Below are 15,014 nucleotides of genomic sequence, written 5' to 3'. Positions count from 1 at the left end.
AACCGGAAAAACGAAGAAGTACGATAGCAACAACCAGAAAAACGAAGAAAAATGATAGCAACAACCGGAAAAACGAAGGAGAACAATAGCAACAACCGGAAAAATGAAGAGCGATGGCAACAACCAGAAGAACGAAGAAGGATAGCAACAACCGGAAAAACGAAGGAGAACAATAGCAACAACCGGAAGAACGAAGAAGTACGATAGCAACAACCAGAAAAACGATAGCAACAACCGGAAAAACGAAGAAGTACGCTAGCAACAACCGGAAAAATGAATAATGATAGCAACAACCGGAAGAACAAAGAAGAACGATGGCAACAACCGGAAGAACAAAGAAGAACGATAGCAACAACCGGAAGAACGAAGAAGTATGATAGCATCAACCGGAAAACCGAAGGAGAACAATAGCAACAACCGGAAAAATGAAGAGCAATGGCAACAACCAGAAGAACGAAGGAGGATAGCAACAACGGGAAAAATGAAGAACGATAGCAACAACCGGAAAAACGAAGAAGAACAATAGCAACAACCAAAAAGAACAAAGAACAATAGCAACAACCGGGAAAACAAAGAACGATAGCAACAACTGGAAAAACAATTAAGAACGATAGTAACAACAGGAAGAATGAAAAAGAATAGCAACAACTAGAAAAATGAAGAACGATTGTTAAAAGTCCGTGGACTGACAGGGTCTACGTTACCCAGAATATCCCTGTCCTGTTGTAGTTTAGCTCAATTATAGTGACTTGTACCTGGTTAAAATATTTTTTAAATCTGTCTTTCTTGACATTGTCTAGTTATGCGTTAAGGATCGCTACGACAGTTAACGAGGGAAACTCGGACCTTCATTAAGCTAGAGAACATAACCAGAATTCGCCTCACATCAGGCGTACAACATTCGTTTCCTGTCTAACCTTTTTCAGTATAAAGGCTGGCTGAAACATGCTGTCTATCACCACAGTTATTAGGTTGGAAACCAGGGACTGTGTTTTCTTTTACTTTACATCATTTTCCACAAATATATACATCCCTTAGAAGAAAGTCTGTTTATCCTCTTTTTATAAAGATTTTATGTTTTTCTTTATTTTAAAACCAAAAAATGGAAATAAAAATGTGATTCTACAAAAATAACAAATATCCTATGATGTCTCTTCATTAAAAATATATGTTAAGTTTCCTTTTTGAAAAGTCTGGTAACATTTGTGTCTCTAAAGGAGTTTTATTCAGCTGTCTGAGGGAAAAATGGCTCTTTGGATTGGAAAGGCTGCAGACCCCTGCACTAAACACATAAACAGGTTTAGCAGCAGTTTTCTCTTTAAACAGCAACAGTTAAAATATTTCTTCATATATAAAATCACATATTTATGAGAAAGAAGGATGAAATGTTCAGGATTTACTAACTAAAAGGTAAAAAGTCAGCAGGATGAATTTAAAGCTGTGAAGCTGCTTCCTTCTAAACACAGAAGGAACAATATGTGATGAATATCAGCATCAGGTGAACAGACAGAAAGCAGGATGAGAATCTCACAGCTTCTAGATGGTGAGGAGAGAGAAATATTCACAATATGTACAATAACTTCCATCCATGCACCTTCACTGCTTCATTATCCAGATTTCTGGATATAATTTCTCTAAACTTTCATTCTTAGCCTGACTGTTTAGCTTCACCTCTGCACCTGCAGCCTCCGCTACCGGGAGTTAAGGGTTAACATCTCGTTTCCGGGTGTAGCGTCAGGTCTGTAGATGTAACTATAAACATGTGTGGTATCCACAGAAAGTCCAGAATCTCAGCTACCAGCTCAGTAAAACCATTTCTATCACCAACACACACAGTTAAGACAACAATAATTAAAAGACCAGCAACACAAAGTCTGAAATCACATGTAAACACAGATGATGTTTCCCCATGAACAAGAACAAACGTCTCCTCTACTGGAAGCTCACATCTCACAGATTCCACAGCTGGAAGTTTCATCTGAATATGACCAAGATTCACCAAACCAGAGGCAGAAGAAGACCCGATTTATGCTTCACGTTTGTAAAAGTCAGAAAGCATGTCTTACCTTTGCTGTCTGGCATAAATTAAAACCGCATTTATTAAAAAAATAAATTTAAAAAACAAAGCTTCTCGTTGTCTTTTAGGAGCAGTTTCCCATCCAAAAATCACGATGTTCTACCATCTGCAGGTTTAGACAAAGAGAAACGTTGGTTCTTCTTCTTCCAGACAGAAAACGTGTCTTCATGTTAATAAAGCCGCTCTCTCCTGATTACATCATCACTGCTGCAGCAGGGAAGAGAAACATGGACGCCATGTTTCTGTCATCAAAGCCAGCGGCCAGAAAAAACAAAACAAAAAAAAAAAAAAAAAAACCATGCATGATTTAAAAAATCAACGGCATTAATTACGCATTGCGGTAACGCGCGATTAATGCGTTAATGTGGGCAGCACTAATAAAAACCAAACTTGGTGGGAAAATGTTTCTTCCTCCACGGCAACTCTGAACCAGACGTACGCAAAAATCTAGCTAAACAGGAACCGGCGACACCAACGGTCCAGAATAAAACCAGGAAATGATGTGAAATGTGAGACATTTGTACATAATCTACTATCACCTTCCACCCCACATGTTAGATATTAAAGCTGTTCGTAGAAATAAACACATATTCCATATTAATCCTCCTAAGAGCCACACTCGGGAAAACCAGGATTTCCAGGAAAAAGGGAGAAGATGTTAATAAGAAGCTCAACCACTAAAACATGTTCTGTCATTGTGGAACAAAACTTCATGTTATAAAACCCATCCAGATAAATAAGGAGCCAGTCTGCTGCCAGCATGTAGCATCAGTGTGGAAAGTAGCTTTGGTCCTTCGTTCCAGCAGAGTGGGACCAGACTGGAGGCTGGAGGTCTAGAAGTGATGCTACGCTAACGAAACACACAAGAGGAGGATTTCCTTTATTTATTCTTACACAATGTTTTTATTCTTGTCCTCATTTCTGTCCACACGTCTTTATTTCCTACAACTCCTTGTCCACCTTGTGCTCCAGCTGAAGCACCGCCCACCCAGCTGGAGCCTCACCCACCCAGCTGGAGCCCCACCCACCCAGCTGGAGCCTCACCCAACCAGCTGGGGCCCCGTCCACCCAGCTGGAGCCCCACCTACCCAGCTGGAGTAGATCTGGAGGATCTCTGTCTCACACCCTGAAATATTCCACTTCTTCCCTCTTTTTCCCTCCTGAGCCGTCATGGAAATGATGTGATGAATATGTATTACAGGCGTCCACCTGAACATTTAAAGCCACCATGTGGGCGGCGCAAGGTGTCCCTCACCTGCGCCGCTTTAGAGTTGGTTCTGGTTTATAAATGGAAACAGGTGGAGGACGTCAAATTGCAGCATTTCTTTTTTTCCCTGCAGATGCTGCCTGTAGTTTGCTTTGCTACGCTCAGTTTGATAAATAAGGACCCAGGTCAGGTCTAAACTAATCCAGACTGAGTCTAGATCAGGTCCAGATCAGTCCAGACTGATCCAGTTAATTCAAGATCATAAAATGACATTTTCATTAGAAAAAGTGGCAGACTTTTTTTTAAAAAGTAAATCCAACTTATTAGATTCTCCAATGGATGTTTCCATGGCAACCTTTTCATGCGTTTCTGCGGTGTGACGTTATGAGTTTCCTATGTATGAGTTAGGAAAGCAGAAATCTGTGAGATACCTACAGGTACCTGAATGCACCATTCTGATGACACAAACACGAGATACCTGCCTGTAGCGACCTTGCTACGTCATGGGGTAACCTGGCACAGCAACCACCACACCTCAGTACGTTTAACACACTTTATTTGTGCAGCAACACAGGCATCCGTCTCTCCTCCTGCTCCTTCTGTCTGAGGCCCCAGCACGCTACTACAGGTAAAGAGTTTTAGGATTAGACATGCGTTGTAGCTGTGCCAATCTGCGTTACCTACGGCTGAGCAGGACCACGCCCACTGCCACACTGCCGTTTTTGTGACAAAATGGTGAAGTTGTGGTGGATGTAGCATCCCCAATGCTGGAAAATATCAGGAAGAAGGACATGAGAACCTGGAGAAAAACCAAGGACTCAAGGAAGAGCTGGAGAAAGCCTGGAAGGCAACAGTAGTACCGGTGGTCATCGGAGCTCTGGGGGCCGCATCCCCACACTGGAGTAGTGGCTCCAAGCTGGAGATGAACAGAGTGAGGAAAGAGCTTTATATATATATATATATATATATATATGATACAGCTGCAAAATACCTGTCTATCAGCTAAAATTCTGACCCTCAAAGACCTGTTAGTCCGCCGTTAAAAAGTCCACCTCCACTCCACTTCTTATCCTAAATCAGAAGCAGCTGTTTGAGGTCGATAGCTGCATAAAGACACCTGTACAATCAGTACAGGTAAAGCTGTATCATACACATAAATTGTTAAAAAAATCATATATTGTGATTTCAGGATTTTTTTAGATTATGTCTCTCACAGTGGACATGCACCTACGATGAAGACTTCAGACCCCTCCATGATTTCTAAGTGGGAATACTTGCAAAATAGCAGAGTGTTCAAATACTTATTTTCCTCTGTATGTATATATATATATAAAGCTCTATAAATAAAAAATCCATGTTAAATAAATAATAAATCAATAAAAACCTGCAGTTAGTCTGATTGTTAAACTGTAGCACTCCAACTAGATCCTTCCACTACAGAAAATAGTTCCCAATAACAGATCTGAGGGGTCTTTACTTTTATGTCTACCTCATCACCATCATCATCATCGCTTCTCCTCCCAGCAGGATGTATGCCACATACACACACACACACACACACACACACAACAAAAAACAAGCGTCCCGCCTGAAGAAGAAGCAGCTGTCTTGGCTGGTAGCCATCTTTCTCCAGGGAGAAATAAAAACAGAGGAGGAGGTGATGAAGAGCAAGAGAAGAGGAAGAAAACATCCAAAGTGATGGAAACAGAAGGAGTGAGAATAGAAAAAGAAAGATGGAGACACGGCAGATGAAAGAGGAAAAGTTTCAGAAGATCCAGAAGATGAAAACGGTGAATTAATTTACGGTTAGATAAAAATAAATATACAGTTAGAAATAAAATCAGTTAGATCATTTAATCATTCAATAAATAGAATTCAATCAATAAAATAAAGGGAAAGAAATTTTGAATGTGTTAAGGTGTCGGAATCATCTAATTAAAGTTGCTTTTTCACAGGATTCTACAGAACCGGGTCGGGTCCAAGATGCCAGACGTTCTGAAGAAAGAAAGAAAATAAAAAGGAAGCGAAGAGCGAAAAGAAAACACAAAGAATGATGACGGGAGAAAAAAGAGAACCGAAGGAAAGAAAATCGACTGGAGAGTTAAAGCTGAGTCAAGTTGGACAGACGGAGACTTGCTGGGATCGGTCCATACCCGGGGACGAGAGACATAGAGAGGGAGGAGAGAGAGAGAGAGGGAAGGAGGGAGAGGTGGGCGAGCGAGCACGCTGTGTTCAGGAAGTTCAAGCAGACAACTCTAATCCTCCAATTTCCTCCTCTAATCATCTCTGCTGCTCAGGGCTCCTCTCCACATTACTAACATCTTGACTCAGTATCACACACACACGCACGCTCATTCATGCATGCTCACACACGTGCACACTGATTTTTTTTTTATTTTATTTTATTTGGCACGTGTTAAAAGACATAATACAAAAATTATTTATATAAAAACAGTACAAGTGCAGAATCCGGAGCAGGATGGAGAGACTGATGCCGGGTGACCAGCAGTGAGCGAGCTTGGCGTCCTGGGTTTGTTTTTTATGGGTTTATTGTTTATGCATTGACGGTGTGACACTCTTATAAACTTTATGTTCCACTAACCAAGAGTTTACGCCTTGGATCCTTTTACTTCGTTGTGTTGGACTGCTGGTCCATCACCTGGTACCTCATACTAAGGGTACCAGATTTTTTATTGAGAGATTTTAAGAGAACAGGCAATAAGAAAAAGAGGAAAGAGGAGACAGCAGCTGTCCTCTGTTAACCTGGGGAGGAACAAGATGGACAAGCTCCAGGGAAACGTCCGGTTCCAGGAGGACTTCAGGGCTGTGTGATGGGCCTTACTGAGATGTGGCTGATGGAGTGGGACCAGGAAGCAGGACTTACCTACTGATGAGTCCATGGAGTTCCATTTCGTCTGGACTGGGACGCGAAGGTCTGGGGAAGACCCAGGGATGGGGAGTAATAAACGTTACGGCAGCGCTTTGACTGTCAGAGAGCTTCAGCACACAGACACTGAACTTTTACCCGTGTCACTCCCTCAAGTTTCCTTAACTTTTTATCTCCACAGTCTACGTTGTCCAGCGGGCTCCCCCGCCTCCGCCTGCAGCACCATCAGAGGCGGTCCAGAGGCTGCAGTTGCTCTCCCCCAACACCCTGAAAATAGGTGACTATAACCACGTCTCTCTTAAATCAACCCTGGAAAACTTTTACTAATATGTACCTTGTTCTACCAGACGGGATGAGTACTGGACCTTTGTTATGGATCGGTGAAAAATCCCTCCCTCTTCCTTCTTTGGGATCTGCTGACCATCACTGCGTACACTTCCTGTCAGACTGTGACACGGTCAGAAGAATCTGGGCTCTCCCTGCAGGAATGTTTTAAATGTACAGATTAGGTGGTTTTTATCCGGTCCTGTCGGAATGATGTTGACGCTGTGGTGGATGTCACCAGCTCGAATGCTGCTTCCTACAAAGACGTGATGTTACCTTGTGTGTTCAGGTGAAGCCCAATAATAATCCATGAGTCAACAAGAGTGTCAAATCCTGTCTAAAGAAAAAGAAGCTGCCTTAAAAAGTTGGGACGGTCTGACTTTCATTTAGCCAAGAAAGACTTGGAAGTTGAGATTCTGAAAGCAAAACAGAGCTAGAAAACCATTCTGGAAAGTAGAAACTGCAACCAGTCCTGGAATGAAAACCCAGAGCAGGAGCCAGAACTTTCTACACCATTTCATTCAGAGAAATCCTCCGCAGGTTCGTCTGATCCGGGGTCCTCCTCCGCGGGTTCCGTCTGACCCGGGGTCCTCCTCCGCGGGTTAGTCTGACCCGGTGTCCTCCTCCACAGGTTCTGTCTGACCCGGGGTCCTCCTCCACGGGTTCAGTCTGACCCGGGGTCCTCCTCCGCAGGCTCCGTCTGACCCGGGGTCCTCCTCCGCGGGTTAGTCTGACCCGGGGTCCTCCTCCGCGGGTTCCATCTGACCCGGGGTCGTCCTCCGCAGGCTCCGTCTGAGCCGGGGTCCTCCTCCTTGGGTTCCGTCTGACCCGGGGTCCTCCTCTGCGGGTTCCGTCTGACCCGGGGTCGTCCTCCGCAGGCTCCGTCTGAGCCGGGGTCCTCCTCCGTGGGTTCCGTCTGACCCGGGGTCCTCCTCCGCGGGTTCTGTCTGATGTCTACGGTCTGTTCAGTCCAGTTATCAGGGACTTTGTTTAGTGGTGGGAGGAGTCCTACTTCCAACTAAAGGAATTTATTTAAGGAAACAGGCATGAAGAGTTTTTAATTAAGGGTCACAAAATAGAGCAAAGAGAAAAACTTTGGGACTTTAATTGATGATAAATTGAACTTTGATGGAAACTGTAAGTCGTTCTGCCTCAGAAAACTGGCTCATTTCCACACTGACCCGGTTAAATTCTTCCTTACGGGCTCAGTTTCATCGTGGTGGCTTGGTTCTGTCCTGATCACTGCCATCCTCTACGCGATTTATTCCAGCTTCTTCCCCCCAGACGGAGGCTTTCAGCCCCACAGAAGAAGCCCAACCATACAAACAGTCTTTGTTCCTGCTGCCATCACTGAGCTCAATAAGACATTTGCTCTTTTTTGTGTACATTTATTCATCTTATTTATTTATAATTGAGTCCCCTAAATTCTTCATTCTTATCCGGTTTTGTATTGTTTTATTTTACTCATGTTTTCTATTGTTTTTATTGTGTTTTTATTTATTTCCAGCTTGAGCTTATATATTGTTTTATTATTGATAATGTTTTATATTATTCTTATGTTGATTTAAAGCGGAACACTGAGCACTTTGTTTTAGTTACTGGATCCGGTCTGTCTGAACCAGTCCGCCCACGGCTATCAACAAAAACACTGAACCTTGAACTGATGCAGCTCAAAGAGGCAGCAGATGACATCACCCTGGAGACACCTGTGTGTCCTCAGACGTCACCTGACACAGGTGAGGAAGAACATGCTTTTCTCTGAGATTGTTTATTTCGACTGGTTTTATTTTCCTGGTCGGACCAACATGGAGGGAAGAATCCTTCCTGCAGCTGCTTCATATCAGATCATTTCAGACGTGTGTGTGTGTGTGTGTGTGTGTGTGTGTGGTGGTCAAAATCTGCAGGAAGCAGGTGTTTCTAATAACTCACCTGTTTGAGTTTTATATGAACCACGTGATGTAAAAAATTCACGATGAAAAGTGTTTTGTTTTAGTATTTTCATGAAAGGTTAAAAATCACACGCGCGTGCGCGTGCACGCACGTGCACGCACTATTTTCCACCGTGCAAATGTTCTCCGGGTTCTTGTGTTAAACTTGGAGTTACCGCAGCGATGCGGAGGCTGAAAACATCCAAGCAAACAAAAATATTTACAGCTGCATCTGTCACACACGCGCGCGCGTTTCCTGCGTTTAACTCCATCTAGAATTAAAGACTAATTATCATGAGAACGATGAGAGAAAACAAAAAGGTTAAACTGGATTAAAGGTTTAGATTTCAGGACTAAATGAAAACGGAGAAAATCCTTCACGCTACTGCAACACACACACACAAACACACACACGAACACATTTCCCACAAACAAAACAATAAACTGTAGAAACTATTTCAACCATAAAAGTCATGTTTCTATTTTTACTAAATTAAAAACGCTGTGATTTTTTTCTAGAAATCTTTTTGCAACTTCGATTATTTTCTCGTCTTTTAAGTGAAAAAAATTTCTTTTTACTGCTTAAAGCTGCAAATAAAAACTAAACTAAAGCGGAACCTTCAGATTTCAGACTTTACATTTTTAATCCGTTCAGTTTATTTGAAATAAATCTCAAAATGAAGCAGAGGCTCCGCGCGCGGCCTGCACCACAACCAGAACTTCTGTAAACAACAACTCGGATTAAAGTAAACATTTCTACAAAAAATAAACAAATAATAAAAAATGAAAAATAAACATCAAAATCAAAAAACAATGAAGAAAATAAAAAATCATTTTTCGTCCGCGAGCGCGTGTGTGCTCCTCGCACCGGGACGATCCACATCCCGGATCCGCGCGCCACGGTTGCGGGGCCGGTCGGTAAAAGTCCGCGCGCGCGTGTGCTGGTGAGGGAGGAATTCAACGTTGTCGGTCCAGTTACGGTCAGCATAAAGCCGCCTTTGTTTCTCCTCATCCCGGACACAAGAACCGAACCTCCGGCCGGTCCGGTCTGCTACCCCGCAGTGAGCTGTCCTATAATGAACTCGGTCCCTGCCTCGTTTGGACTAAACCGGCTACAAAAGACTATTGTGGGCAAGCGGACCCCCTCCTTCCCCCGCGGACCCCCGCCCGGTCTCCCCGATCTCCCCCTGTCCGGACCTCACCTCCTTCTCCGGCATCCTCAGTGGATGGGGGGGGGGGGGGGGGGGGGGGGGGGGTTCAAAGGTCGGCTGGCCTCGTTGACCACAACAAGTTGCGTGACGCGACCCCGCGCGGAGGGTCGAGGCTCCGGCCGCCGCGCGAGGACGAAGCACGCGCCCAGCCGGACCCTAACTTTCTGTTAATGTGACGGAGGAAGGAGAGACGAGTCCCCGCGAAGCAGCTCCCTGCTGCGGCCAAAAACACCGCGGAGAGTCCCGCCGCTCCGCGAGCTTCTTTCTGGACATTTTCTACCAAACAGCGCGTGAAAAGTGCGGCAGCAGCGAGAGGAAGAGCGAGGAAGAGGAGGGAAAAGTTGAGGCAGCTTACCATCCACCAGGTCCGGGCTGAGATGTCGTAGCAGAGCTGCCATTTGATGGATCCTTCCGCGCTTTTTCCTGCCATGACGCTGTCAGCGAGCTTCATCTGAGGCGCGCGCGCTCACCGGAGATAAGACGCTAATTGAGAAAACATTTGCTCCGCATGTCGCTACACACCACACGGAATCATGGGAAAAATGTTGACAATGAACCAATCTCGTGCGGTCCCCGTGGCAAGGTGAGCAGCAGTCATCTGCTGCGGGGAGAACACACCCCCTCACACACGCGCACGCACGCGGCCAATGACGAGCTTGTTTTCCGCATCGCCGCGCGCCTCGGGTCGCCTCTCCGTATCTTCCTTCTTGAGTTTAATTAGGACTTTGTGGCTATAATCATCATCATCATCAGAAGAAGAAGCGCGAGCTGAAGTTCCTCCAAACTTCTTCAAGATCACTCTTAACGGGAGGAGCGCGCGCGCGCTTCCAGACCATCATGTAGTTTTTTGGGGGATTTCTGTTTTGACCCCCCCTCAGAAAACTCGTGTTTTGGCATAAATACCTCCAGACTGCGTGGGGCAGCGCGCGGGACAGAGCGCACCTGCGCCGGCCTTCGGAGGAGCGCACGCGGGGCCGCCAGCAGCGCGCGGAGCTCCTTCAGTAAGTCCAGCGTCAGACCTGCAGCCGCCGCAGATCCGGTCCAGTCTTTTATTCTGCTGCCTCACTTTTTCCATTTAAAATGCAGAAAGTCCAGAATAAATAAATTCAGATTTCTTCCACTAAATGAATCCAAATAAAAAAATTAGCTGCAGATGTTTCCAACGTTTAAAGGTTTAAAGGTGAAACTGAGTTTTCTTCACCTGAAAAATGAAGAATTAAAACGAAAAAGTCCAAGTTTAAATTCATTTCTGCTTTATTAATAAAAGACAGAAAACAGGATGTTTCTGTTCTTTCTAAGAATAAAAAACCACATTTTACACATCAGCCAATTTTATTCAAATTCAAGAAAAGGTAGAATTATGTTCAATTTCACAATAAAATTCCTTTTCATGTTATTTTCACTGTTTTTATTCTGACTGTAAATGTGTGTTTGCTACCTGTCAGGTAAAGGTGTGTGTTTGTGTGTGTGTGTGTGTGTGTGGCGGTTAACCTGCAGGATAAAGTCGGCGTGTTTGTGCGCGAGCTGCAGGAGGCGAGTCGGGTCTGTGAAGCTCGGGTTGCTAATCAGAGGGGGAATACCTGAACCAGAGCAGAGCCGCCATCACACAGTTCTCCCTTTGTGGCCCGACGGAGGAATGCGATGCAGCCGGAGATACCGGGGGCGGCGGGTGGTGTGGGGGGGTAAGGTACACCGGGTCGGGGGGGGGGGGGCACCGTCTCTGGTAAGATCTGGAAAGAAAGTAGGAGGCGGACTTTCAGGTTTTCATGAGCAACAAAGTCCGTCTGAAAAAGATTTATTTCCTCAGTCCCGATAAAATGTATGTAAATATAAAACCTATAAATATCAATCATATATAAATATATAACATATATAAATATAAATCATATAAATATATAACATATATAACATATATAAATATAAATCATATAAATATATAACATATATAAATATAAATCATATAAATATATAACATATATAACATATATAAATATAAATCATATAAATATATAACATATATAAATATAAATCATATAAATATATAACATATATAAATATAAATCATATAAATATATAACATATATAAATTTATAACATGTATAAATATAAATCATATAAATATATAACACATATAACATATATAAATATAAATCATATAAATATATAACATATATAAATATAAATCATATAAATATATAACATATATAACATATAAATCATATAATATATAACATATATAAATTTATAACATGTATAAATATAAATGCATATAAATATATAACATATATAAATTTATAACATATAAATCATATATAACATATATAAATATAAATCATATAGTAAATATATAAACATATATAATTTTATAACATAAATAATAAATCATATAAATATATAACATATATAAATATTAAATCATATAAATATATAACATATATAAATATAAATCATATAAATATATAACATATATAAATTTATAACATGTATAAATATAAATCATATAAATATATAACATATATAAATTTATAACATATAAATCATATATAACATATATAAATATAAATCATATATAATATATAACATATATAAATTTATAACATAAATATAAATCATATTAAATATAGAACATATATAAATGTGCATAAAAGAAATTTACATAAAAGTTGTTTCTGTTTGTTGGGGGAGTTTTTTTAAATGGTTTTTATAAAGCTAAATCTTTAAATATGACTTTGACTTTGATGATACTGTAGTGTCAGATTATAAAATTTATTTTAGAAGTCCTTTCCTAAAAAACAACTATATAACTTTCCAAAAATAAATCTTTAGTTTTTTTTTATTAAAGAACAATCATTCAAAATAATACATAAAAGGTACAAATAAATAAATAAATAATAACAATATTCAGCTCCCAGTATGTATTTTCATTTATTATGAAAACAGGAAAATAACTTCAGTAATTCGCATTTGCTCATGCTGATCAGGAACGATCTGAGGGAGGAAATTGTGTCCTGTTGATCCAAACCGGAATTCAGCAGCTTTTTAAGGAAAATTCATCTCATATGAGGGAACAAGGAGAAACTGAGCTGCGAGGATGAACCAGCGGAGTTTCTGGATCCACCCTGACCTTCAGGTTCCAGGTTTTAGTCCCAGCCTGTTTACACGCCACCCGTCCTGGTTTCTGTCTGCTGCTCTGATCCGGATCCTTCCAGCGTTTATAAACTGAATCTGGTCCACTGCTTTATTTTCTGTTTCACTTCCGTTCATGATCTCATTTGTTGGGGAAATCTCAAACTGCTAACCAACCCTTAACCAGGGTGCGAACCACAGGGAGCTGGGGAGCTATAGCTCCCTTTAATGAAAACATGAGCTCCCCTAGAAACAGGATTTAATGAAATGGTTGGGGGAGCTATATATACTGACAATAAAATGTATGCTGATTGCTCACAAATTCACTGTAGCCTAAGTATGACTATGGAGGCTATAATTATGTGACCACTGAAGCGTGGCGGCGCTCCAAGTTAAAACTTCCTGTAGATATACGTTAAATACAAAATAAAAGAAGTAAATGCGTAAAAGGTAAGGTAAGACCTGCTTTAACTATTTACAATATGGGAAACTATCATTGCTCATTATATTGTGTATGGCAAGCATCGCTGTGTATGTGTGTGATATGTGGGGAATATTAACTATGTAAGTTGATCTTCGCAAAAAGAGTGGTAAAATTTTTTTGCAAGGGACATTTGCACCTGTTTGTATTATTGTTTGCATAAGAGTTGTTAACCATTATGTATTGGTACGCTTATGTTTCTGTGGGCAAGCTGTAATATCAGCTGGCATCATTGTTCTTACTTCTTGCCGAAAAAAGATAGGAAATGCAAAAAAAGAAGCGGCTCCCCCTAAAGCCCACGGTAATGGTTCACACTCTGTCTCCCTTAACTATTTAACTAAGTGAGCCGCCTTGGCATTTCTGGACCATATACATGGTTTTTACCTCCATCTAACTGAAAAATCGAGCTGGAACCGAGACAACCCTCCAGTCTGATGGTTCCACGACTTAAACCTGTGTTAGCCACGTGTTAGCTAGCCACAACTTCAGCTAAAATAACTCATCTACACTTATGTTCATGCTAACCAACAGAAGGTAACGAGTATAACCGCTGGCTAAGCTCATTTACCTCTGACAGTTCAGGTTCAAACTTTAGCGGTTAGTCTTGTTAACCAGACTAATCAGCATTCCTGCAGGTTTTCAGCGTTTACCTGCTACAACACAGACCTGACTCAGAATAATCACGAGTTGTGTAGCCCTGCTCGGAAGCAACAAGTTCAACTAAAACCAGCTAGCTAGAGTTAGCTGTTAGCTGAAGTTTTAAAATGAGTAAAGCATGAAGGAAACCAACAAGCTGGTTTTTATGAGTTTCGCATACAGGTTTTGATCAGTTGGCTTCTCGCTTGTCGAGCTTCGAGACACCATATTGCTCCTGGTTTTGGCTAGCGCCTTGTGATATAAAGTGCTTTGGGTTTCATTCCAGGTGTAGAAAAAGCTGTATAATTACAGACTTTACCATTTAATGCCAGGCAGCTTTTTAATCGGGTTCATTGCTGATTAAATTTTCATGTGAATCTTAAAATAAACCTGAAGTGAAACTAAGGAGTTATCATTCCCTCACAAGATGGCGCTCATGTCCCAGCATGCCGTGCACCGTTCACACTTTTTGTGTTCCACCATCAGCAGTGCAACATGCAGCTGATCAAACCAAACCGTTAGCGGGCCAGAATTTAACATCAGCAACAGATTTAAACTGACCTGAGATCAGCTCCGTCGAGGGGAAGGAGAAGGCCACGCCTACAACCTCCTGAAACTACAAATACCAGGATGTCCGACCAAGACTACCGTCACTGGCGGAGAATCACCACGTTCACGCAGGACATAGAATGAAATGACTTATCTAATTTATTAGCACATGCCAGCCAGCTCTGGAAGATCCCTCAGACAGAGGCTGCAGCACCCTGAATGCCTGACGCTTATTTACCCACCGACACGTCGCTGTTTTCATTCTTTGCATGATTTCATTTAGTTATTTTCTTATTTAGAAACTTCTACTAAATTTATAACTCGATTAAATTATATTTGTAAAATTAGCATTTAATTAATTTGTATTCTTAATTAATATTCTTGAACATTTATAGATTTCTGATCCTAATTTATTTGCTTTCCGTGAATTTTCCAGCTGAGACACATTTTCATGTTAAAACTACAAACAGAATTTAGTTTTGATATTTGGACCTTTTATTTTACGTTAATGTTTTCAGATTCATTCATTTAAAAGAAAAACTAAATTTTTTTCTGATTCTAACTGCAGACTGGATCAGAAAACTGGAT

At 41.5% G+C, this 15,014-nt stretch overlaps 1 protein-coding gene across 4 annotated transcripts in view; it reads right to left on the bottom strand.

Moving 5' to 3' along the window:
- nfia (nuclear factor I/A) overlaps positions 1 to 10,203 on the bottom strand; it is a 158,539-nt gene extending 148,336 nt beyond the window's left edge. Inside the window, exon 1 of one of the 4 annotated variants that reach the window (XM_042005890.1) lies at positions 9,990 to 10,203. In XM_042005890.1, coding sequence (XP_041861824.1) covers positions 9,990 to 10,085 — 96 coding nt within the window. In that variant the 5' untranslated portion in view covers positions 10,086 to 10,203. The remainder of the gene's footprint in view (positions 1 to 9,989) is intronic. The other 3 variants (XM_042005889.1, XM_042005893.1, XM_042005894.1) reach the window with 3 other exon arrangements.
- Positions 10,204 to 15,014: the final 4,811 nt, after the last annotated feature.

Source organism: Melanotaenia boesemani, chromosome 14 (assembly GCF_017639745.1).
Source record: "Melanotaenia boesemani isolate fMelBoe1 chromosome 14, fMelBoe1.pri, whole genome shotgun sequence".
Lineage (NCBI taxonomy): Eukaryota > Metazoa > Chordata > Actinopteri > Atheriniformes > Melanotaeniidae > Melanotaenia > Melanotaenia boesemani.
Note: the sequence above shows the minus strand (reverse complement) of the source record. Positions and strands in the feature narration are given on the sequence as shown.